This window comes from Stegostoma tigrinum, chromosome 13 (assembly GCF_030684315.1).
Source record: "Stegostoma tigrinum isolate sSteTig4 chromosome 13, sSteTig4.hap1, whole genome shotgun sequence".
Taxonomy (NCBI): domain Eukaryota; kingdom Metazoa; phylum Chordata; class Chondrichthyes; order Orectolobiformes; family Stegostomatidae; genus Stegostoma; species Stegostoma tigrinum.
The window spans coordinates 70,746,894-70,772,603 of record NC_081366.1 but is presented as its reverse complement, the minus strand read 5'-3'; the positions used below and the strand labels follow the sequence as shown (position 1 = coordinate 70,772,603).

The window sequence follows — 25,710 nt, the reverse complement described above, 5'->3', positions numbered from 1 at the left end:
ATAGATGAGGTGCTGCTTGTGATGGGTGCTAAGTTATCAGAACGTCTACACCATGCAAACATACAAACTAGTAATAGAAGTAGTGTACTCATCCCCTGAAGCCTGTCCTGCCATTCAACAAGTGATGGCTAATTCCTTTTGGTCGTTAGTCTTCTTTCCAGTCCCCATCACCAGCCTCACCCCCCTCCACCATTCCCAAGACTCTTTGGCTTCCTTCTTAGGCAAAAATTTTGCCAACTTCAACGTTTAAAAAATTCAATGACCTCTTCTACTGGCTGGGGAAGAGAGTTCCAAAGATCCATAACCATCCTGGAGAAAGAATTTGTCCTCTTCTCTCATTTTCATCTCTTATTTTTAAATAGTGCCTCCCAGTTCCAGTCTCTCCCACAAGATGCAACATCCTTTCAGCAAGCACCCTCTCAAGTGCCCTCAGTATCTTAGACATTTCCATCATCCACTGGAGACAGGTCCAGTCTGACCAATTATTTTCCTCCTAAGATAAGCCCCTCATCTCAGGACTCAGCCAATGAGCCTTCTCTGCACAACTGCAAGTAAAATTATGCTTTTCTCAAATGGTGAGTCTAAAACTCTACATCATCCTCTGGACAGAACAAAACCCTGAAAGAACTCCAGACACTGTAAATCAGAAACAAAAACAGAAATTGCTGGAAAAACTCAGCGGTTCTGGCAGCATCTGTGAAGAGAAAGCAGAATTAATGTTTCGGGCACAGTAACCCATTTTGAAGAAGGGTCACTGGACCAGAAATGTTAACTCAGCTTTCTCTCCACAGGTGCTCCCAGACCTGCTGAGGTTTTCCAGCAATTTCCGTTTTTGTCACAGTCCTCTTTACCAATACGCTGAAGTAAAATATCCCTACTTTTATATCCCATTCCCCTTGCCATGAACAACAAATGCATCTTATTGATGCCTAGGCACTGGAGTCTGCTGCATACTTTCCTGGCTCCACTTTAACCACCTTTACTCAGCACTTCAGTAATTCATGGATGTCTAATGTCACTCAATATACCTCCTACTTCCTCATTTTATTGCCATTTCAGCCATTGAGCCCTCGTTTGTTCCCCGTTCAATCACTTTTAGGGCATTCTGACTTAAGAATGGTGACTAAACTTCAAAGGTACATTGTTGGTTATAAGGTACTTTGGGAGCTCTGTGATCATGAGGTGCTTTCTGTAAGTATAAGTTTTTTTTCCAGTATGCATCCTCCCTATTTCCCCTCATTCTATTCCTTTTCCAAGTGCTGGTCATCTCCAGTCTCTTCTATTTTACCACCAGACATTTGTTTTCTCTGTTCTTATTACAGAGGCTGTCCAACCTAGAATCCCCACCATGTTGGAGCAGGCTACTTGGCCCATCGAGTCTACACTGGCCCTCCAAAAAGCATCCCACCCAGACTCACCACCCCTACCCACACTGTATCCCTGCATTTACAATGGCCAATCCACCTAACCTTCACACCTTTGGACCTTGGGAGGAAACTGGAGCACCCAGTGGAAACCCATGCAGACACAGGAGAACATACAAACTCCACACAAATAGTCACCTGAGGCTGGAATTGAACCTGCGTCCTGGTGCTGTGAGGTAGCTGTGCTAATGCCTGAGTGAGCATGCTAGCCCAAACCTGCTAAACGTTTCAAGCATTTCTGCTTTCTTTTCAGAGTGCCAAGATCTGCAGTCTAGATTGTTTCTCATCTCAATTTGGATCCCTTTGTTTTTCATACATCATTAACAAGTTCATTAACAGGGTTTGACCTATTAAATCATTTAATCAATTATGAAATGACAGTAAGGTAAATAATGGGGTGGTGATGGCCTAGTGGCATTGCTACTGGATGGTTTAGCCAGAAACCTAGGTAATGCTCTGGGGATCTAGGTTCAAATCCTACCATGGCAGTTGGTGGAATTTGGATCCAATGAAAATTTGGAGCTAAGAGTCTAATGATGACCATGAATCCATTGTCAATTGCCTGAAAAAAAACCCCTTCTGTTCACTAATATCCTTTAGGTAAGGAAACTGCCATCCTTACCTAGTATGGCATACATGTGACTACAACCCTACAGAATTGTGGTCGACTCTTAATTACCCACTGGGCAATTAGGAATGGGCAATAAATGCTGGCTTAACCAGCAAAGCCCACATTAAAAAAAATGAAATGACTGAATATTAAGGTGCTCAGAACCTCTGAGACAAACACAGCCAGGAAAAGGGGTGTAGGGAGTGGGTTGGCAGGTAGTTAGGGGAGTTGGTGAGGGTGAGGGTGGTCTGGAGGTAGCACAATGGTGAACAAAATAAGTGAATGTTGAGGACAGAAATAATTCAGTTAGTCCTTTATGTTCTTCAAATAAAAATTGAAGAGTTTCGTTAAATTCAGTTCAGACAGTTGTCCAATGATTCCTGTCAATATCCAACAGTGTCACTAGGTCTGTGGATCTCCTCAAAGGCATCTTTTAAATGTGAAATTATGTAAAATTGCTGAGAATTGAAGATATTTATTTTTGAATCATTGTTATATTTATAGCGTGTGCAGTGTTTGTCTTAGTTCTTTCATTCAGATTCTTCAGTTTACAGGTTCAGAGATTAACGAAGTATCAGACAATAAACACTTCTAATGGCCCTCTAATCTGCTGGTTAATGTCCGCTCGTTAAAATTTAATGTCTATTTTTGCAAACAACAAATTCATTGCTCCCCTGAAAGTGTTCAGCATCCTCGTTCCTTAACCGATCTTCAGTGCCCGATCTACTGGGCAAGTCCAACTGTGTGTGTGGACGCTGTGGATGAGGACAACTGTCACAGCTGTCAAATTACCTCTCCAGATTCACACGTTCACTGTCTTCGTAAGGTCGAGTTTGGCAACTGATGCCAATGGATAGGCATAACAGCAAAGGACACCCACTCTCAGAAGACGATTGACAAGAATCTGCAAATAGACTGAGTTCACGAACGAGATAGTCAATGTACTCCCACCTTGACAGGTGACACATTAATCATGCCACTCTCTGAACCTATATTCCATAACTGATGTAGAATACATTGAACAAATTCCCTGGTAACCACTACATAGTGCACTGTGGGTTTTTTTTTTCTTTTTCTTTTCAGGCCCTGTTGAAGTGAATGGATATCACACTTTAGGGACTATGTTATAACAAGGTGTCAAGCTGGATGAGCACAGTCAGCCAAGCAGCATCAGAGGAGCAGGAAAGCTGACGTTTTGGGTCTAGACCCTTCTTCAGAAATCTGAAGAAGGGTCTAGACCTGAAACGTCAGCTTTCCCACTCCTCTGTTGCTGCTTGGCCTGCTGTGTTCATCCAGCTCTACACCTTGTTATCTCAGATTCTCCAGCATCTGCAGTTCCTACTCTCTCTTAGGGAATATGTTATTGTGATTTCTATAGTGACCAATAACTTTTAAAAACAAATTTAGACACGTAGCTGAAATGGTGACACAGCATTCATCCGTCAGGCAGAAGATATAGAAGCTTGAAAAGATGCACCAAAAGATTCAAGAACAGTTTCTTCCCTGCTGTTATTAGACTGCTGAATGGAGCTCTCTAATTTCACATCTAATGTTGATCTTGCTGTGTGCACCTGCTGTGCAGTTGTGACTTGTTTGCCTTGCTCTGCCTAACCACCCTCTGATCTGTATGTCCTTTTCTGCTGTGATCTGCCTGTACTGCTCGCAAAACAAAATTTTTCACTCCACTTCGGTACATGTGGCAACAACAAATCAAATCAAATCATTTAGCTGGTCGAAGCTGGAGGTCTGCCCATGGAAGGGAGACAGGCTGACCAAACAGTAGAGGACCAGAATGGTTAGCACTAGGTGCGTGAGCTCGAGTGGTGCTCATGATGAGCTACAACCCCTTAGGATAATGGTGAGTGCATCAACTTCCAGGCTATCCTACCAAAGGTAATGGGAACTGCAGATGCTGGAGAACTCCAAGATAATAAAATGTGAGGCTGGATGCACACAGCAGGCCAAGCAGCATCTCAGGAGCACAAAAGCTGACGTTTCGGGCCTAGACCCTTCATCAGAGAGGGGGATGGGGAGAGGGAACTGGAATAAATAGGGAGAGAGGGGGAGGCGGACCGAAGATGGAGAGTAAAGAAGATAGGTGGATAGAGTATAGGTGGGGAGGTAGGGAGGGGATAGGTCAGTCCAGGGAAGACGGACAGGTCAAGGAGGTGGGCTGAGGTTAGTAGGTAGATGGGGGTGCGGCTTGGGGTGGGAGGAAGGGATGGGTGAGAGGAAGAACCGGTTAGGGAGGCAGAGACAGGTTGGACTGGTTTTGGGATGCAGTGGGTGGGGGGGATGAGCTGGGCTGGTTGTGTGGTGCAGTGGGGGGAGGAGACGAACTGGGCTGGTTTTGGGATGCGGTGGGGGAAGGGGAGATTTTGAAACTGGTGAAGTCCACATTGATACCGTTAGGCTGCAGGGTTCCCAGGCGGAATATGAGTTGCTGTTCCTGCAACCTTCGGGTGGCATCATTGTGGCACTGCAGGAGGCCGATGATGGACATGTCATCTAGAGAATGGGAGGGGGAGTGGAAATGGTTTGCGACTGGGAGGTGCAGTTGTTTGTTGCGAACTGAGCGGAGGTGTTCTGCAAAGCGGTCCCCAAGCCTCCGCTTGGTTTCCCCAATGTAGAGGAAGCCACACCGGGTACAGTGGATGCAGTATACCACATTGGCAGATGTGCAGGTGAACCTCTGCTTAATGTGGAATCTCATCTTGGGGCCTGGGATAGGGGTGAGGAAGGAGGTGTGGGGGCAAGTGTAGCATTTCCTGCGGTTGCAGGGGAAGGTGCCGGGTGTGGTGGGGTTGGAGGGCAGTGTGGAGCGAACAAGGGAGTCACGGGGAGAGTGGTCTCTCCGGAAAGCAGACATGGGTGGGGATGGAAAAATGTCTTGGGTGGTGGGGTCGGATTGTAAATGGCGAAAGTGTCGGAGGATGATGCGTTGTATCCGGAGGTTGGTGGGGTGGTGTGTGAGAACGAGGGGGATCCTCTTGGGGCGGTTGTGGCGGGGGCGGGGTGTGAGGGATGTGTTGCGGGAAATACGGGGGACGCGGTCAAGGGCGTTCTCGATCACTGTGGGGGGAAAGTTGCGGTCCTTAAAGAACTTGGACATCTGGGATGTGCGGGAGTGGAATGTCTTGTCGTGGGAGCAGATGCGGCGGAGGCGGGAGGAATTGGGAATAGGGGATGGAATTTTTGCAGGAGGCGGGTGGGAGGAGGTGTATTCTAGGTAGCTGTGGGAGTCGGTGGGCTTGAAATGGACATCAGTTACAAGCTGGTTGCCTGAGATGGAGACTTGAGAGGTCCAGGAAGGTGAGGGATGTGCTGGAGATGGCCCAGGTGAACTGAAGGTTGGGGTGGAAGGTGTTGGTGAAGTGGATGGACTGTTCGAGCTCCTCTGGGGAGCAAGAGGCGGCGCCGATACAGTCATCAATGTACCGAAGGAAGAGGTGGGGTTTGGGGCCTGTGTAGGTGTGGAAGAGGGACTGTTCCATTAACCTACAAAGAGGCAGGCATAGTTGGGGTACATGCGGGTGCCCATGGCCACCGCCTTAGTCTGTAGGAAGTGGGAGGAGTCAAAAGAGAAGTTGTTGAGGGTGAGGACGAGTTCAGCTAAGCGGATGAGAGTGTCGGTGGAGGGGGACTGGTTGGGCCTGCGGGACAGGAAGAAGCGGAGGGCCTTGAGGCCATCTGCATGCGGAATGCAGGTGTATAGGGACTGGACGTCCATGGTGAATATGAGGTGTTGGGGGCCAGGGAATTGGAAGTCCTGGAGGAGGTGGAGGGCGTGGGTGGTGTCACGGACGTAGGTAGGGAGTTCCTGGACCAAAGGGGAGAAAATGGAGTCCAGATAGGTGGAGATGAGTTTGGTGGGGCAGGAGCAGGCTACTGCATCCCTAAACCAGCCCAGTTCATCCCCTCCCCCCACTGCACCACACAACCAGCCCAGCTCTTCCCCCCCACCCACTGCATCCCAAAACCAGTCCAACCTGTCTCTGCCTCCCTAACTGGTTCTTCCTCTCACCCATCCCTTCCTCCCACCCCAAGCCGCACCCCCATCTACCTACTAACCTCATCCCACCTCCTTGACCTGTCCGTCTTCCCTGGACTGACCTATCCCCTCCCCACCTCCCCACCTATACTCTATCCACCTATCTTCTTTACTCTCCATCTTCGGTCCGCCTCCCCCTATCTCCCTATTTATTCCAGAACCCTCACCCCATCCCCCTCTCTGATGAAGGGTCTAGGCCCGAAACGTCAGCTTTTGTGCTCCTGAGATGCTGCTTGGCCTGCTGTGTTCATCCAGCCTCACATTTTATCTTGGAATTCTCCAGCATCTGCAGTTCCCATTATCTCAGAGACCATCCTTTTGTCTGTTTTTTATTTTTTTTTACCCTTCATTTGCTTAAAACCTGTCACATTTCTGATTTAACAAGGTGTAGAGATGGATGAGCACAGTAGGTCAAGCAGCATCAGACGAGCAGGAAAGCTGACATTTTGGGCCGAGACCTTTCTTCAGAAATTCCATTTGTGAAGAAGGGTCTAGGCCCAAAACGTCAGCTTTCCTGCTCCTCTGATGCTGCTTGGCCTGCTGTGTTCATCCAACTCTAAATCTTGTCATCTCAGATTCTCCAGCATCTGCAGTTCCTACTATCTCTGAAATATTTCTGATTTGTCCAGTTCTAATGAAAGCTCAAAAAGCCGAAATCTCAACTCTGTTTCAGGCTCAAAAAGCCTAAAACATTTCCAGCATTTTATTTTGCGCACTGTATCTGTATCCTGTCTCTTCCAAAGAGATTTTAACAACTGGACGTTAGCCAGTTATCAAAGACTGGTAACAGGTAAAGGGACATGAATGATTAAATCCTATCTCTTCCACACGGAACTTTGATTGCTAAATGTTACGTCTGCAGCTATGAGCATTAACAGCTAAATGTTATAACTTTAACAAGCAGTTGAACAGTTTAATGCTATTTCTGCCACAAGGAACATTAATAGCTACGTTATCTCTTCAAGAAGGAGCATTACTGGTTAAAAACCATCTCTTCCTCAAGGAGTATTAACATAGAACAGTACAGCACAGGGACAGGGCCTTCGGCCTACAATGATGTGCCAAACATGACACCAAATTAAACTAATCCCTTCTGCCTGCCCTTGGTCCATATCCCTCCATTCCTTGCGTATTAATGTGCTTATCTAAAAGTCTCTTAAATGCCCCTATCGTATCTGCCTCAACCACCCCTGGCAGCTTGTTCCAGACTCCAAACACTCTCTGTGTAAAAATACCTGCTCCCTCTCACCTTAAATGCATGCCCCTTAGTATTAGACATTTCAATTCTGGTAAAAAGATTCTGACCATCAATCCTACATATACATCTCATCAATTTATAGACTTCTATCAAGTCTCCCCTCAGCCTTCGCCACTCCAGAGAAAACAACGCAAGATTTTCTAGCCTCTCTTTACATCTCGTACCCACTAATCCAGGCAACATCCTGGTAAACCTCTTCTGCAACCTCTCCAAATCCTCCACATCCTTCCGGGAATGTGGCAACCAGAGTTGAACACAATACTCTTAAGAAAAACCAAAAGAACTGTGGATGCTGTAAATCAGGAACTAAAACAAAGTTGCTGGAAAAGCTCAGCAGGTCTGGTAGCATCTGTGGAGGAGAAAACAAAGTTAACGTTTTGGGCCCAGTGACCCTTCCTCAGAACAGTACAGCACAAGGACAGGCCCTTCGGCCCACAAAGGGTCACCAGACCCAAAACGTTAACTCTGTATTCTCCTCCACAGATGCTGCCAGACCTGCTGAGCTTTTCCAGCAACTTTGTTTTTGTTCACAATACTTCTAAGTTTGGCCAAACTAAAGTCTTATAAAGCTGCTTAATGCTATCTCTGTCACAAGGACTATTGACAGCTAAATGCTATCTCTTCAGCAAATTGTATTAACAGCTAAATGCTACTTTTTCCACAAGGAGGAAGGTGCTGAAGGGTTTGGATGTATATGGATGCCAATCAAGCAGGCTGCTCTGTTCTGGCTGGTGTTGAGCTTCTTGAGTATTTTTGGACCTGCACTCATCCAGAGAAGTGGGGAGTATTCTATCACACTCCTGACTTGGGCCTTGAAGATGGTGGATAGGTTTCAGGGAGTGGGAAGCAGGATTACTCGCTGCAGTTTTTCTAGCCTCTGTCCTGTTCTTGTAGTCACTATATTTATATGGTGGGTCCAGTTGAGTTGCTGGTCAATGATAACTCCTAGGATGTTGACAGTGAGGGATTCAATAATGGTTACACTATTGAATGTTGAGCGGCGGTAGTTAGATACTTCTTATTGGAGTTAGTCATTGCTTGGCATTTGTGTGGTGCAAATGTTACTTGTCACTTGCCAACCCAAGCCTGGATTTTGTCCAGATCTTGTTGAATTTGGACATGGACTGTTTTCAGTCAGAGGGAGTCATGAATGGTGCTGAACATTGTGCAATCATCAGAGAATATCTCCACTTCTGACCGAATAGTGGAGGGAAGATCTCTGGTGAAGCAGCTGAAGATGGTTGGGCCAAGGACACCATTCTGAGGAACTCCTGCAGAGGTGTCCTGGAGCTGAGATGATTGACCTCCAACAACCACAACCATATCCCTATGTTCCAAAATTGACACCAACCAGTAGAGATTTTGCCTCCTGACTCTCCTTGATGTCACAGTCGGACAAATATGCCCTCGATGCCAGGGGCTGTCACTCTCACCTCACTTCCAGAATTCAGCTGTTTTGTCCATGTTTCAACCAAGTCTGTATTGAGGCCAGGAGCTGAGATGTGCTGGCCAAACACAAACTGGACATCACTGAGGAGCTTGTTACTAAGCAGGTGCGATTTGATAGCACAGTTGAGCAGACCTGCCATCACTTTACCGATGATTATGATGGTGCCTGTGAAATATTCTGTACAGGCACTGCAACAAGTTTACTACTCATAAAATATTCCTAACCAGGTGCCCTTTCTCTTTGAGGACAAAGGACTGTGGTTCAAACTTAGCTTTATTAAAACACTCTCAAGTTTAAGGAAACAGCTCTAACACAAATTAAGCTAACTGCTCCCAAAACTAGGTTGACTGCCTGGAAGATGTACAATTTGGTCTGGTGAACTTGGTTGGGCTGCTGGATTCAGTTCAGTGAGCTATATTGACAGGGGCACACAAGGTCTTCGTATGTAGGAGGGTCTTCACTGAGAGAATGGCCACCAGGTGTACACTCTTAATCCTCCTTTGTCAGCCCTTCTAGAATGCCTTCTGACATCAGCCAAAGGGGTTATAGGGCAGGGGTCACAGTACGCAACGAGGCTACGTCAGCACATCCTAGTTATACACATTCACTTTCCAAGACATGATTACTCCATGCTGCCAAGGGATCTGACCGAAACCGGGATTACATAAAATTTAACGTCTCTCCCCGTTGTTCTGGCTGAGTACCTCGTGATGAGTTTTAGATCATAAATGACTCTCCCTTTGTTCAATATGCAATACACTCCAGGGTTCATTCTTGTTTGACCATGACTTTTGTTATCCTTCGCTGCTTTGCTATCAGATCTTGCTTGCAGAAACCATTTCACCAATTTTATGTTATGCCTAATTGCCTAGGCCATTGGCCACTTATCCATAGAGAGCAGACGATAAGGAGCTGATTGGTCAGATTGGATTCATCCTGCTTTTTGTCTATCAGACATACCTGGGCACATTTAGGTAAATACTAGTGTTGTAGCTGTACTGGAACAGCTTGGATAGGGAAGCAGCGAGTTCTAGAGCTCAGTTCCTCAGTCACGATTGCCAGAATGTTGTCAGTGTCCATAGCCCTTGCAGTATCTAGTGTCTCTCGCCATTTCTTGACATCAAGTGGAGTGAATTGAATTGTCTGAAAATTGGCACCTGTGATACTGGAGCCCTTTGGTAGAGGCTGAGATGGATCATCCACCTGGTGATAGTTCCACACAACACAACATCACTGGCTGGCCAGCATTTCTTGCCCGTCTTAATCAGCAGGAGATATGCAGGAAGAGACTTTTCCGCTGGGCAGCGGAATCAGAGGGCGTGGATTTAAGGTTAAGGTAGGAGGTGCAGACAAGGTGTGAGGGAAAAAAATTCCTCCCCAGAGAGAGGTGGGTACATGGGGCTTAATGTTCGTAAGAACAGTAGGGGCAGAAAGCCCTCGTAACAATTAAAAACTATTTGGATGTGCACTTGTGATGCCAAAGCCTACAAGGCTATAATCCAAGTGCTGGAAAAAGGAGGTAGAATAGTTATGTGCTTGCTTTTGACTGTCGTGAGCTCAGTGGGCCTTTTTCTGTGCTGCAGATTTCAATGACCTTAAGGAGCATTAACAGCTCAATGCTATCTCCTCAGTAAGGCTGAAGCATTAATAGCTGGATGCTGGATAACAAAGTGTGGAGCTGGATGAACACAGCAGGCCAAGCAGCAGGATGCTATCGTTTTAATATATAAAAAACAACACTATTTACGGGTGGTTGTTGCACACAAAATCATCTCGTGTGCTTCTCCAATTTAAAAGGATTTCAACAGCTTTCAAGTGTTTTAAGACATCTCAAGGTGGCAAAAAAGCATTATGTGAATGCAAGCTTTTGTTTTATTTAACAAAGTTAAATTCGGTAACCTGCTTTTTCCCAGTCTCAATTCTAATTTCAGCAATAATTAGCTGCTAGATAAAGCAATCATACTTGGGATATGGACACCATTGGCCAGGTCTACATTGCTGACTTATCGTATGTTGCATTTGAGAAATGGTAGTGAGCTGCCTTCTTGAACTGTGCCAGTCCATGGGTAGGTTCATTTAAAATGCTATTAGAAAGGGAGTTCCATGAGTTTAGCACAGCAACAGTGAAGGAATTGTGATACTTTTCCAAGTCAAGATAATGAGTGGCTTGGAGACAGAAGTTGCAGATGGTGGCATTTCCATGTATCTGCTGCCCTTATCCTTCTAGATAGTAGTGGTTATGGGTTTGGAAGTTGCATTCTAAAGGATTGCTGCACTGCACCCTTAGGTGGTACACACGAAATAAATCTGTAGTTTCTGAAGAGCCTATGCAGCTACCTTAAATTCCCTGAAGACTCAGTTTCATCGTAAAACCCTACCAGAAGATTGCCACAAGGCACTGTACCACAGAGTGTTTCCAAATTTTGTCTCAGGGTGCCCAATCCTAATTTTAAGAGTTATTCTCTAATGTCTATATTTTTCCCACCAGAGGGAATAACTCCCTAAATCCACCATGTCAAAATCTCTTGATTTTAAAGGTATCTCTTAAATTAACAGCTTATCTTCCAGTCTCAAGGGAATACAAGAGACAACACAACATGGAGCTGGACGAACACAGCAGGCCAGGCAGCACGAGAGGAGTAGCCAAGTTGACATTTCGGGTCAGCACCCTTCTTCAGAAATCTTTCCGGATGAGGAGTTTAACTTCTTCGAGGTGAGCATCCCTTGAAGAGGCTTCGCAGTTGGGTTATAACATCACTCGGAGATAGTAAAAACTGCTGATGCTGGAGTCAAAGATAACACAGTGTGGAGCTGGAGGAACACATCAGAGGAGCAGGAGAGTTGACGTTTCAGGTCGGGACACTTCTTTAGATTTCTGAAGCTCCAGCTTTTGTTCCTCCAGCTTCACACTGTGTTATCTCTGACTCCAGCATCGGCAGTTCTTACTATCTCAAGGGAATACAAGTCAAGCTTGTTTGGCCAGTTCTCATAAATTAATCCTTTAAGCCTTGGTGTCAGCCAGTAAAAGGGATGCAGCTTTCCAAGGCCAAGTGTATTTACCCTGAGGTGACGCGCGTGCAAACTGAACGCCGTGCTCCAGTTGGGGTTTTACGTATTTGTGTTTCAGCAACATTTCCTGCACAGAGACTTTTCTAGGTCACAAGTGTCCACCATGTCCCATATGGCACAGGACGGGCATTCCACTTAGCCAAGCTGTCCTGTTATACCTTAAGCTTACTTTGAACTTTATTTACACTTACATATTCATGCTCCAATAATTATAAACTAAAGAACAAGAGAATATGGAATTCCTTATCCTTACTCACAAATCAGTAGTCTCGACTGTGACTATAAATCCTAGCAATCCATCCAAATTTCCGTTGTTCGAAATCATGAGTTGAAACAGTCCCTGACAGCAATTACTCGATATCCAAGCAACTCGCAACTGTCCAAATGTCATAGTTGCTGTATCTCTGCTGCTGAATCTTGTTCTGGCAGTTCCATGCCTCTTTGTCCTCTATTCCCAAGGGTAAATCCTTACTGTCCTCATTCTCTTCCTCCCATTATTTAGATAGCTACTGCCTGTGTTATTTTTTTTTCTCCTGTTGATTCAAAAGCTGTTGTCCTTGTTCTCTCTCCCCCCCTCGATATATCCTGTTTTTGTCCCCAATCTTTTGTGCTATTTCAGAACTAGTTTCCTCCCTATGGTGCTGCATCTGTGTTGGGACACACCCTAAGTTTATTGATGGCTCTCCAGTAATTTATTGATGCGTGAACCGTGAAGTAAAAGGTTTAAGCTCAATGGCTAGCAGGGCATTCACACGCGAAACAGACGCTGGCCTCACTTAACAAACACTTTCCAACAGCATTCATTCACCAGCACTGGGATTAACCCTGGTTGATACACCACATCTTCCCTAACTATTGAGATTTACCTCAATTGAAATCAGATACATTCTGACAAGCCACAGTATTTGTGCCAAATGGCAACTGATCCAACTCGATAAATACTTGACAAACCTATGCAATGAATTCAGTGAGACCCAGTTAGCTTTCCTGGACTGCCATCTACTGGTAGCAACAGATTTACTGTCTTTATACAAGAGCTGCACTGTCACTTCAACCTATTTTTACCCACTCTGTCATTGCTGAGGACTCCCGCAGCCCACTTCAGATGCCCAGCTTAATGGGACTACCCTAGCAAAGCTCCCCTCTTCCTTATCCAGGTGTAATTGGCATCACTTGCCCTTCTGTACATCTGGAGTGACCCCCCACCACCCTCCCTCTTTCTTCCATTTATCAGTCAATTTCTCAGCAGCATCAGCCTGAAAAAAAACGTTAGAATCATAGAATTTCACAGCACACAAGGTGGCCATTCCATCCATTTTTTTGCACTGGCTCCCAGAGATCTACACAGACAGTACCGCTCTCCAGCCCTATCTCCACAGCCTTCTAACTTCATCACTTCCAAACATGCAACTTTCTTTTGTTCTACATATACACAGATGGCACCCAGCTTGAACTCACTGCAATCTCTCAACTTCAGCCCTGTTGAACTTCTCAACTGACATGCAATATTGGACAAGCCATTGTCCAATCAGTACCAAGGGACTCAAAACTATTTTCTTTGACTTTCACCACAAACACATTCTCAGGACTGATTTCACTCCCAGCCCCAGTGTGCTTTGGCTGAATTAGACTGTTCATAATTTCAGCACCCTATCTGCCTCTCAGTTTTCAACCCCTCATTTTCTATCCTTGCGCCACCTTAAGATTAACCGAGCTCTCAGTTGCCTATCTTCATGTCTGCTGTGTTGGCTGCTAGTGCTGTCGGGGTGGAGGGTGGATGTGTTTGGGGACAATAAATATGCCATATAAGTACACTTGATTGCTGTGGCCACAAGTTCCATGACATAACTGCACTTTGTCTATTCATTTCAGTTCATTTTAGTTGTGCGAATGAATAAACACTGCCAATGCTAGGTTGAAGGACTGTGCAAATCTGTTGAGCCAGTTGTCAAATAGTGAAAGACGTCATGTAAGACAGGTGTATAATGCATAAATGTACTTTTTTGATCAGTAATTGTACTAAATAAGGTTATTCATTCACAGAAATCAGACGAACGTATACTATGTCCACTTTATAAAGGGATTGTTCTGAACCTTAGGATCAACTAGATTAATTGCAATGTTCTCTTCTTTCCTCCAGATTCTTAATTGCCAATATAGGATGGATTTTATTCTGTAGCTGGATTTTCAAGTACATAAATGTAGGAATATAAAAAGTTAAGGATTTTGGTCCGGTTTGGAAATTATACTTTAAAACAGCACAGTATAAAAGATTTTGGAACCAGAGATAAACAAACAAAGGCTTAAATAGGCAAACATTTTACAGGCATTGACCCAGGTCTTCCAGTCAGAGCTGACCCTAAGCACATTAATAATGGGAACTGCAGATGCTGGAGAATCCGAGATAACGAAGTGTGGAGCCGGATGAACACAGCAGGCCAAGCAGCATCTTAGGAGCACAAAAGCTGACGTTTTGGGCCTAGACCCTTCAGAAAAGGGGGAGGGGGAAAGGGTTCTGAAATAAATAGGGAGGGGGGGGCACGGATCAAAGATGGATAGAGGAGAAGATAGGCGGAGAGGTGGCAGACAGGTTAAAGGGGTGGGAATGGAGCCAGTAGAGGTGTATAGGTGGGGAGTTAGGGAGGGGTTGTCAGTCTGGGGAGGAGGGACAGGTCAAGGGAGTGTCATGAGGTTAGTAGGTAGGAAATGGAGGTGTGGCTTTAGGTGGAAGGAGGGGATAGGTGAGAGGAAGAACAAGTTAGGGAAGCGGGGATGAGCTGGGCTGGTTTTGGGATGTAGTGGGGCGAGGGGAGATTTTGAAGCATGTGAAATCCATATTGATATCATTGGGCTGCAGGGTTCCCAAGCGGAATATGAGTTGCTGTTCCTGCAACCTTCGGATGGCATCGTTGTGGCACTGCAGGAGGTCCAGGATGGACATGTCATCTAAGGAATGGTTGGGGGGGGGGTGGGGGGGGGGCGTAAAATGGTTCGCGATTGGGAGGTGCAGTTGTTTATTGAAAGGACCGGCTTTTTTGGTTTTCAGTAGACTATGGCTAAGGTGTACCTCAACCAGCCTTTGCATCATACCCCCCGATACACTCAACAAATAATCTTTCAATCCCTGTGCTAAAAAGGTCCAAACGTTCAACAGTACCTGTAGCATTACAAGGTGCAGACTGCAACCTGTTTTGACAGAAAAGACTGTTTGCTTAATTGTTTATTAAGCATTTAAAAAGAGCTATCAAAAACTGTTTTCAGGTTGTGAAGCCTTTAAAAAGGTTAGAAAAGCAAAGAACATTTATATATACACAGATTTGTGTCTCTGCTCACACTCCCAACACAACACACTATTCTAGCAGAAATCCAACATTAAATACTCAAACTGGTGCATCATTGGCAAGACTAGTTCTTAACTACCTTGATGATGATAATGATGATGGTCACCTTGAATCTCTTCTTGTAGTTTAACACAACTGAACTAAACAAAATATAACTATTTTTGAGGTGGCAGGTCAGGGGAATTAAGGACCAACCACTTTGCTTGGGTTAGACCAAATACGTATCCTTTCCCAAGACAATGCTGCACAAATTTAGTTTTCACAATGATCCAAAGGGTCACGGTCACTTTTTACTAACATCAACTCTTTACTCACTGATTTTCCTAGACTTGATTCAAATTTCCTCAATAGCCATAGTGAGATTTGAACTCAAGTTCTCTGCACCATTAGACCAGTCATGGGATTTCTACTCTGCCATTACAAATTAAGAAAGAAAGTCAAATGGTCGTTAAGACATCAATGAATTTGACCACACAGTAAAACACCAAGTTGGCAACATTCTATTTTCAGTTAAAATATTTGCAGGTTGCATGAACATACACAGATAGACACATACCCAATTAATCATTCTAAACAACTCAATCTGCACACACTGGATAATAGATTTACCCTCCATATTCTCAGCCACACAGCATAAACAGGAGATAGTTGCTGTGACTACAGCAGGTCAGACAGCACCCAAGGAGCAGGGAAGTCAATGTTTCAGGCCAAAACCCTTCGTCCTGACAAAATATCGACTTCCCTGCTCCTCAGATGCTGTCTGACCAGCTGTGTGTTTCCAGCTCCACATTAATTGACTCTAGCTTCCAGCATCTGCAGTCTTTACTAGGACTTTAAGGATAGCACCTGTGATATTTCTCGTACACTATGGCCCACTCCTTGCACATCCTTTTACATTGTGTATGGTGGTGAAACATGCCTAAACCCACTGTACAGATCCTCACAGTATATTAAAAACAGAGTTGCAGCCTTCAGCTTACAAGTTGAGTGAGTTGTTGCCTAAGTTTCATGACTTTTTTCTGCACACATTACTAAATTGTATCCATTTTATTGAAAACCCTGCTCTACACTCAATATATAGAAAATGTCCCTCTCCTTTAAATAATAAAGCAATTAAAGAATCACTTTAGGCCAAAGAGTATCATCAGGTATTTTATTTAATATTTACACTTTCAATATTGCTCCACAGAAAATCACTTTAATAACAGAATTCAACCTGGAATGTCTGTTTTCATTATTTAAAAGAATGAAAATAAACACATCGCAGTAATGAATGGAAATTCACAACAGGAAGAAACCAACATTAGAATTCCAGAATGTTTCTGGCTGTTTGCAGCCAGGTTGAACTGTAAACAGAACAGTTTGACCTTCATTCAACTCCAGCAGGGGAGCCCCATCTGATCTCCAGCACATCTTGTTATTTGCCTGATCCACGTTGCGTAGGGAGAGGTGGTATAAGAAAAAACTTGGCAGAAAGCACCACTGCATTCAGGTGCATGTGTTGCTTTGACCTGCATTTTCTAATGAGCCGCGAGATGGAAGGATGGCAACATAGAACTAAGACTCCAGAGTCCAAATCTCTCGATTTTAATCTTATTGGTTGTTCCCAATAGCTGCCACATACATTGGAATGTCTGGATATAAGGTGGTTTTCTTTCCTTGCCTTCAAAGAGGCCTGGACCCTATGCAGACCACTCCCTTCAATACCTTTGGGCACATTTAGTCATTGGTATGCCATATTCTTGCCGCTAATTGCTTGAAAAAAAGTGCTGTAAAACTCAGCAACAGCTAGCATTTCTCACCACTGCATGCTTTTGGCAATTTTTTAAACCTTCAGCTGCAAGAAACCACTTAGGATTGGAACATAAAGTTGCACTTCCATATAAAGTTAATTTAGCTACCTTTTGTTATCTTTGTACTGTGTAAACAGGAATTTTCACCAGGGCCCCACTCCTGTGGCCACCCTTTTGCTGTGCAGAGTAATGATCACTGCTGCTCAACCATGTAAGGTGGCTAGGTAGAAACCAAAAGCCAGGCTGTTTTTTTTAATCCACTGATGGATCTCAAACACATTCAAAGAAAAATGCTCAGAAAATGCAGCACCCCACCGGTCAGCAGTTTGTTTGGAACGACATCAGCAGCATCTGATGGAAGCAACATTGTCAAAGTAACAGTTTGTGGTGCAATGGTGCAGGAATCAACGAGCAGCGAGGGTGAAATGTGAGGAGACAAATTCTCCAGGTACAGACCACAAAAAGGCACTATGCCTCTAACCCATGTCCGGCTAGAAACACAGGGGGTCAGTGGGACAGTCGATGCACTAAAACATCAAGCATATCCAAACTGCTTAGCACTAGCTGAAAGGAGAATAAGAGATGGGGACTATGAAGTGGGGCAAGGACCAAAAGCAAACAGCGCATCTGTTATTGCTTATCCACTGGAGCTCACTCCACTAACAGGCAAGCTTGAAACATTCCCTCTTAAAATCCAGGTCAAATGGAATTTGTTCATACAGGAATTCAAATGTTTTATGACGTATATAATCCAAACTCAGCATACAAGGGGAATTCGTTTGTCAGAAAGAAATAAGAACAACTTACTCTTGCATCAAATAACCTGCAATTAACTTACTGCTGGATTCAATCAATCAACCATATGATATAGCAAGGAAACTACACTGAGACAGGGGTATATGGCGATGCAGCATTTTCCTATGTATGCAAACAGTGTGCCAGGTTTTGCTGAAGCACACTGTCCTTTGTTCAATTCGCTAGTCCTGACTGAAGGATCAGCAGTGGAAACGACTCAAGTATAAACAAAGTTGCAGGTAGCACGTCAGTTGATAAGTCCCTTTGGCGTTGCGATTTTTTCTCTTCGTTTTCGTTTTTGACTGTTGCAGTGCTCAGCACTCGTTCTGAGTTCGATCACAGTTAAAGTTTCTCATCTAGTTCTGAAGAGTGCACAATTGAGGCAGAAAGATCCACTTGAGGCTCTCACTGTCCTTGCCTCTTAGAGAGATATCTGCAGATAGAAAAGACAGAATCATCAATCAAAATGTGTAATTGTGCAGTTGAGAGCAACACTGATTGGCATCAATGTGTTGGGAGTTAGCAGTGACCTGAAATTGAATTAAATCAGTTATGTAAATACTGTAGCTATAATAGCAGGTCAATGGCTAGGAACCCTGTGTAAAGTTAATGACCTCCTGTCTCACCAAAGCCTGTCTGCCATTCACAAGGCACAAAGTCAGGGATATGATGGAAAACTCTCCACCTACCTGCACGAATGCAGCTCTTAACAACTCTCAAGAAACTTGACAGCATCCAGGACAAAACAGCCCTCTTGACTGGCACCAAGTACACCACTTTCAACACTCTTTCCCTTCACCGCTGACAAACAATGGCAGCAGTATGCATTATCTACAAGATGAGCAGCTGCCCACCAAGGTTCCTCCAATAGAAACTTCCAAACTGCAACCTCTACCACGGAGAAAGATAAGAGAAACTGATACACAGGAACACATACTACATGTTCGTCTCCAAGGGATACACTATCCTGACTTGAGTCTATATAGCCAATACATCATTTTTAACTGGAATCACATTTGATTCTGGAAGCCCCTTCCTAATAATGTGCTACCACACCCAATGAGCTGTAAAAGATCAAGATGCCAGCTTGCCATCACCTTCTCCACATTAATTAAGGATGGGTGATAAATGCTGCCTACCCAAGGACACCCAAATTCATGAATGAATTTTTTTTTTAAATTTGATCAGTAGAGCTAATCTAGAATTCCATGAATATAAAAATGTAGCCTCAGGATATATTCCAGCGTACATCACAACACAACTGAAGTCTCATTTCCTGCAGCAGGAATGTAACAACGATTTACATGTTTGTAAGGCCGAGTTTACCACAGTAGCAAGTAGCAATTTTGGCAACTGATCAACAGTTTAGAACGAAGTAGACCAAGGCTCACTTCCAACGTTAACAATAGTAACTATTGCAGTAACGCTTTTCGACTTCAGAATAAAATTAATGCATAATAAATTAATGCAACGGCAGTGGAGGAATTATAGACTGAAACCCAATGTATTTGAGATCATTTCAAGGGGCATTAGCCTTCAGGAAAGATTTGAAAAACCCAATGCCAAGGGAAATTCCCTCTGCTCCATCTCAACTGTGCCTCAGCCCAATTTATAAAAGAGCATTTCCCTGCCAAACCCCACTCTACCATATGCACTACCACATAATAACATACATTGTCGGTGTCCCCTTGAGATTTCTAATGAATGGGAACCAAGAGTCTGTTTTGGACTATACCGTGCTCCTGTGCAGATGAACCCAAGGATGCATGCTCAGCACACCCACCACTGTACTCCCTGTACACTACAACTGTGTTGCCAAATTCTGAACGAATGCCATCCGCAAATTCGCCAACGCCACTGTACTGGCACGGATATCTAACGAAGAGTCACTATACAGAAGGGAGAGAGAGGGCTTGGTGACATGGTGCAATGAGAACAACCCCTCTCTTAATGCTGGCAAAACTAAAGAACTGATCATTGACTTCAGAAAGAAAGGAGGACTACACTCTCTCTTCTACATCAATGGAACAGAGATCAGTGGGTGGAGAACATAAAGCTCCTCCGAATGACAATAGCCAACAACCTGTCCTGGACTTCCCATGTAGATATGACAGTCAATAAGGCATAACAATGCCTATTCTTCCTCGGGCGGCTCAGGGGAGTTGGTATATCTCTGAGGACCTTTACCAATTTCCACAAATGCACAACTGAAAGCATACTGTCCGGGTGCATAATAGCCTGGAGTCGCAACTGCTCTGCTCAAGGCCATAACGAACTACAGAAGGTGGTGTGCACTGCTCAAACCATCATGGGAGCCAACCCTCCATCATGGACCTCGTTTACACGGCTGTGGAAAAGCTGCCAACATCAAGGACTGATTGCACCCTAATAATGATCTCTCACAACCTCTTCTGTCAGGCAGAAGATACAGAAACCTGAACACATGCACCAGCAGGTTCAGGAACAGTTTCTTCCCAGCCATATTACACTGATGAATGGACTCTGTAGCCTCAAATAACGCTGATCGATTTTTTTTTTGATTTGTACATCCTTGCTCAGTGTAATCTACCTGTACTGCTTGTAAACAAAGCTTTTCACCATACTTCAGTACAAATCGATCAATAAACATTGGGAATGTGTTGGAGATGGCCCTAACGTTTAATTCCAACAGCCATACAAGATGTTGACTCCATTATTGTCAGTCAGAAGTGAAAAACATCACCACACTATATAGTCAGGAAGTCATCATCTGGCACTCTGATCTTTCAATAGCCCCACATTTCATCTTTAGATAGAGATCTGGATTTCAGGTAATAAATTCCAAACCGTAACAATTTACTGACCAAATATACAGCACCAATTACATCCAGAGACACCACATAGAGAAATAATAACAGAAGTCTCAGGAATGGTGGCTGAAAACACTTCTGAAGATAGAGGTTTTCTGCATATTTTTAAAAGATGAGAATAATGAACCCAATTGGCGGGTTTGAAGGCAGAAGGCAGAAATAGCAATGAAATAAACAGTAAATACCTCTTTCCACAGAACCATCTTGTGAAGTGGTGGAGGTGGAAGTCTCCTTTAAGTACATACACAAGTCTCCAAACCAGGAAAACATCTGCACCATTGATATTTTTTGCTGACAATTGAAACATGGCCCTGGCCATTTTACAGCATACAAAGTCAGAGGTAGCAAACACCGTTACCTTTCCCAGTGTTTATGATTGAGGTCTGTGAAGTCATCTAGCTTGCCGATCTCCTTCAGGTACTGTGACAGTTTCAGCAGCTCCCTGTCTTTATCTCGGTTGAGATGAGCCTTCATGAAGGGTCTGATCTGGTAACAAAAAGGAATATGACAGACATTACATTCAGATCTTGACATTTGGTGTCCACATCAAGCAATAAATCCCTACTGTTAAATGCAGATTTTCTGCTCTCTCAAAGTTCATGGCTGATTGGCACTATGTGCGAGAAGATCAAAAGCCAATCAGAATAAAGGACCCAGGTTCAACACAGTTGATCACATTCAAAACAGTAATTGGAACGTTACAGAACCCTTGAACTAAGGGTTCTAACCATTAATTACAACCAAATCTATCCTACATTATATACACACACGAGTTGAATTTACACAGGAAGTGGTGATGCTCGGTGTTGCTACCCTTTGTAATCAATTGACCTGTTGCCCAGGTTCATGCACCAACAGTGAATCCTTGGACAAGATATCAAATCTCAAGGTGCTGCATCCACCATGTGCAATAAAGGAACATTAAACCAAAGCAAGTTAGCACAGAAAATGAACCAATCTTTTTCCCCCAAAGTGTTTAGCACTCAGAGTTACACCACAAGAATGGTAATTTGATCAACAGAAAGTTGAGTCTGCTTCACAGTAGCACATACTTTGTTATGGTTAATACAGAACAAATTTTCAGCATTAGCTATCAAAACCATCTTGGTGTCATCACAGGGATCTGCACAATGTTTTAAAGGTCAGAGTTCAGAATACTGCAAATGGAGAGAGAAAGGTACTGCTTATGGCAGGGTAAGGACATTGCTTTTATTTTTGAGGACGAAATGTACCAAAGTTACGAAGGTGAATTAATTCTTCTATCTGGTATTTTTAATTAACGCATGGAGTAAAGGGGGTGGGGCAGGATGAGGCAGAGCATGGTGGCTCAATGGTTAGCACTGCCCCCTCACAGCACCAGTGACCTGGGCTTGAATTCTACCCTCGGGCAACAGTCTTGTGTGAAGTTTGCACGTCCTGTCCGTGCCTGCGTGGCTTCTTCCCACAGTCCAAAGACGTGCAGGTTCGGTGGACTGGGTACGATAAAATGCCCATAGTTTTCAGGGAATAGCGACGGAAAATGCAGGGTTATAGGGATAAGGAAGTGGGGTGGGTCTAGGTGGGATGATCTTCAAGGGTCATGGGCCATATGGCCTGCTTCCACTCTGTAGGAATTCTATTAAACATTTTTCTTTTTCGAAAAAGAAAAGTTGCATTATCCCAATTGAAATCTTTGGGAATTTATTTCTTTGTCAGCACAACAGATAACATATTCCAAAGGAAGTTAAAATACCACGGATGAAGGACATCTGAAATAACCCCAAAGTGCTAGAACAACGCAATAGCTGAGCAAGAAACAGAGTTAACATTTCAAGCCCAGTAAGACTCTTCTTCGGAACACAGAAGTTCTCAAGAACAATCATGTTTGACTTGGGATCTTGACTGTTTCTTCCTTCATTAAAGTGGGCAGACCTATTGGGTAGTTCCAGCACGTTTTTTTCCCCCCATATTCTAAAAAATTAGTTCAGGCTCTTAGCAATTTTGACAAAGTTTTAAAGATATGGTATAAACACTAACGGAACTAGTATTTTTCTATCTGCACCACTGCAAATAAGATTGAAAGCAAGCAGAGACTGCAAATCTGAAACTGGTGGTTGGGAGTAGTGTGTAATAGCTGCCTCTGATCCATTCTCCCCTTAATCCCTGTGGGGAAGCACCTGCCCTTTCTACACAATAACTTACCTAGGATAAGAATGCAGCCTGTGAGGAGACAGTGACACAGAAACTCAGGCTATTCAGATGCGACAATTATTGGGTGAGTCTGGTTTGTTGAGTGACAAGTGGAGAATAGCTAGCACACCTCTTGTTTAGGCAGGCTAAATAGGCCAGCAGGACTTTCCTGTCCATTATAAAATTGTCCAGTGATGTAGCAAACATGTGACACAAACTCCAACCAATATGCCAAAATGAGTAATCTTTGAACTAATTGAATTTGATCATAATTCAATGTTTATTCATTGCAAATTACAAAGTTAAACAAAAGCTTTCATCGTTTCAAGCTCAAAAAGCATTGGTATTAAATCTACACACTCACATGTAGGTAGATGTAGGGTAACATTAATGGCCGTTGCATCAATTCAATATAATATTAATTACTATTAATTCTAACATTAATGGTGCCTGCAAGAAATGTAAATTTGTACAGACAGTACACTGAATCCAGAGCTTATGCTGGAGCAGGAAAGAACAGCCTTTACCTTTAGCCCATTTTGTGGATTCATCAGAAAGTTTCGACCAATGTCATCAAACATTATTGTATTCTTTCTGGTGTAGAATTCCGGAAATTTATCCCATATGACACCCAGTGGTTTAACCTGTGAACAGAACCTTGGTGAAATATCATCCAAAAATGATGGAGCCATATTTGAGATTAAATGGTTGTGGAGGAAAAACAGGGGGAAAGCAATCTTAATTGATTCAGCCACTATACTTGGGACTCCAAATATCAGCAGAAAGTACTTTTCAGGTCTATTGCATTCATATGGAACAACAGCCCAGCTTAAGAAAAGGGGAATAGTGGAACGAGTCTGGTTCCGTCTGGAGGTTTTGCCATCTGTTTGTAATCCCACAGCATAAAACGGTTAACAGTTCAGCATCAATTAGTAGTGACGCACAGAGAAGCTGCAGAGTAGTTGGTGCCCAAAGTATAACTAAGTGCGACAAATGATGTAAAGTGGGTGCTAAAGCACTTTGTTTTAGAAAGCATTTCCTATGAAATATTGTAGGGATAGGTAAACTGTAAAATCCTTCACTCTTTTTGTTTTGTCCCCTCAACAGTGTAAAAGATTCTTACTCTTGATTTATTTTAGGCTCTATTCAACCAGAAAATACTTGCTTAAAAACGTACAAGGAATTTTTCTCTGCATATAACTTGGATTGTCCTTACCATTTCAGTACCGGCACTTTCCATTTGTCCTCACCATAAAGGATACAAGTAACATCCCAGATGCAATGACAAATCAGGGAATAGAATTGAGGAGAGTACTTTGAAAATCACAATTGCCAATGGCAGCGGTACAGAGTAAGTTGTTAGAACTGCACTGACAAATTCCCAGGTCCTGACGGACTTCACGTTTGGATCTTAAAAGCAACTTATGAGCTAGCTGATGATGTTTTTTAATTTTCCAAAACATTCCTTCATAAGGAGATGGTCCTGTTACTCTGGAAGATAGCGAATGTATCTTTTATTCAAAAACAGGAGAGAGACAGGAAGTAGGAAAGTGCAGGCCAGCTAATTTAACACCTAGCCTAAGGAAAATGTTAGAAGCCATCACTAAAGTTGTAACGGGGCATTTGGATAAACTAAAGGCAAATCAGAGTCAACTTGGTTCTGTGAAGGAGAAACCAGTGATGTACTGTTTGACTTCCAGATAGTATTTGATAAGGTGTCACATCAAAACTTATTACAGAAAGTAAAAAGGGCAGTATACTGCCAGAAGATTGCCTAAAAGATGCAGTATAGGGGAAAAATTGGTCTTTTTCAAGTTAGCAAGAGGTATGCCACAGGATCAGTGCTAGGCCTCAAATGCTTACAATTTGAGTAAACAACTTAGTTGAAGGGAAGGTAGGTATGATGGCCACATTTGCTGACAAAACAAAGTAGGTTGTGAAGCAGACATAAGGAGGTTACAAAAAGATACGGATAGTTAAGTTATTGATATTAAGTGACTGGGCAAAGACGGAGTATAACATGGGAAACTGTGAAATTGTCCATTTTGGCAGGAAGAATTTAAAAGAAGCATATTATCTAATGGTGGGAGATTGCAGAGGAATCTGGGTATCTTTTTGGATGAACTGCAAAAGGTCAGTATGCAGGTACAGCAAGTAATTAGGAAAGCTTGTAGAATGTTAATGTCTATCATGACAACAATTGAATACAAAAATAAAGTATGTGTTCCTTCAGTTTTACAGGGCACTGGTGAGACTCTTTGTGGAATACCGTGCATAGTATTGGCACTTTAAGGAATGATTTAAATGCACTGGAGGCCATTCAGCGATTTACTAATCTTATTTTATGAAGGAGGTTGGGTAAGTTAGACTTATACCCGTTTAGTAAAGTAAGACTCAATCCTTTATCCATGCTAGCACCCTGCCTCTAATACCATGTGCCCATATCTTGCTCAGCAGCCTCCTGTGTGGCACCTTGTCAAAGGCCTTCTTGAAATCTAGGTAGATAACATCCATTGGTCTAACCTGCTCATTATATCCTCAAAGAATTCCAACAGATTTGTCAGGTATAACGTCCTCTTGATGAAGCCATGCTGACTTTGTCCTATTTTACCTTGCACTTTGTGTTCTTCCAGCCTTCTGTTTGTCTGCCGCATATTCACCCTGTTCCTACAGATAGGGGCACTGTCACAGAATCCTTACAACAGAGAACTAGCAAATTCCCAACAGTTGGCAACTACTTGCATTTAATTAGATAAACAATTAACATTGCACAGAAGTTAAATGTAGACTAAAGTACACATCTCACACCTGACCTAACTGTGCATAATACTGATGAGGTGCCTGAAACAAAAGGCATCAGATTCTTGAGCACCAAAATCCATTACCTCAATTAAAACAAAA

General features: G+C 43.5%; 1 protein-coding gene across 1 annotated transcript in view; it reads right to left on the bottom strand.

The window, feature by feature from the left end:
* Window positions 1-16,342: 16,342 nt before the first annotated feature.
* Window positions 16,343-25,710, bottom strand: part of ublcp1 (ubiquitin-like domain containing CTD phosphatase 1) — a 56,227-nt gene continuing 46,859 nt past the window's right edge. The window contains exons 9-11 of the mRNA XM_048543773.2: window positions 23,337-23,453; window positions 20,999-21,126; window positions 16,343-18,224 (exon numbers count right to left, since the gene is read on the bottom strand). Coding sequence (XP_048399730.1) covers window positions 18,197-18,224; window positions 20,999-21,126; window positions 23,337-23,453 — 273 coding nt within the window. The 3' untranslated portion in view covers window positions 16,343-18,196. The remainder of the gene's footprint in view (window positions 18,225-20,998; window positions 21,127-23,336; window positions 23,454-25,710) is intronic.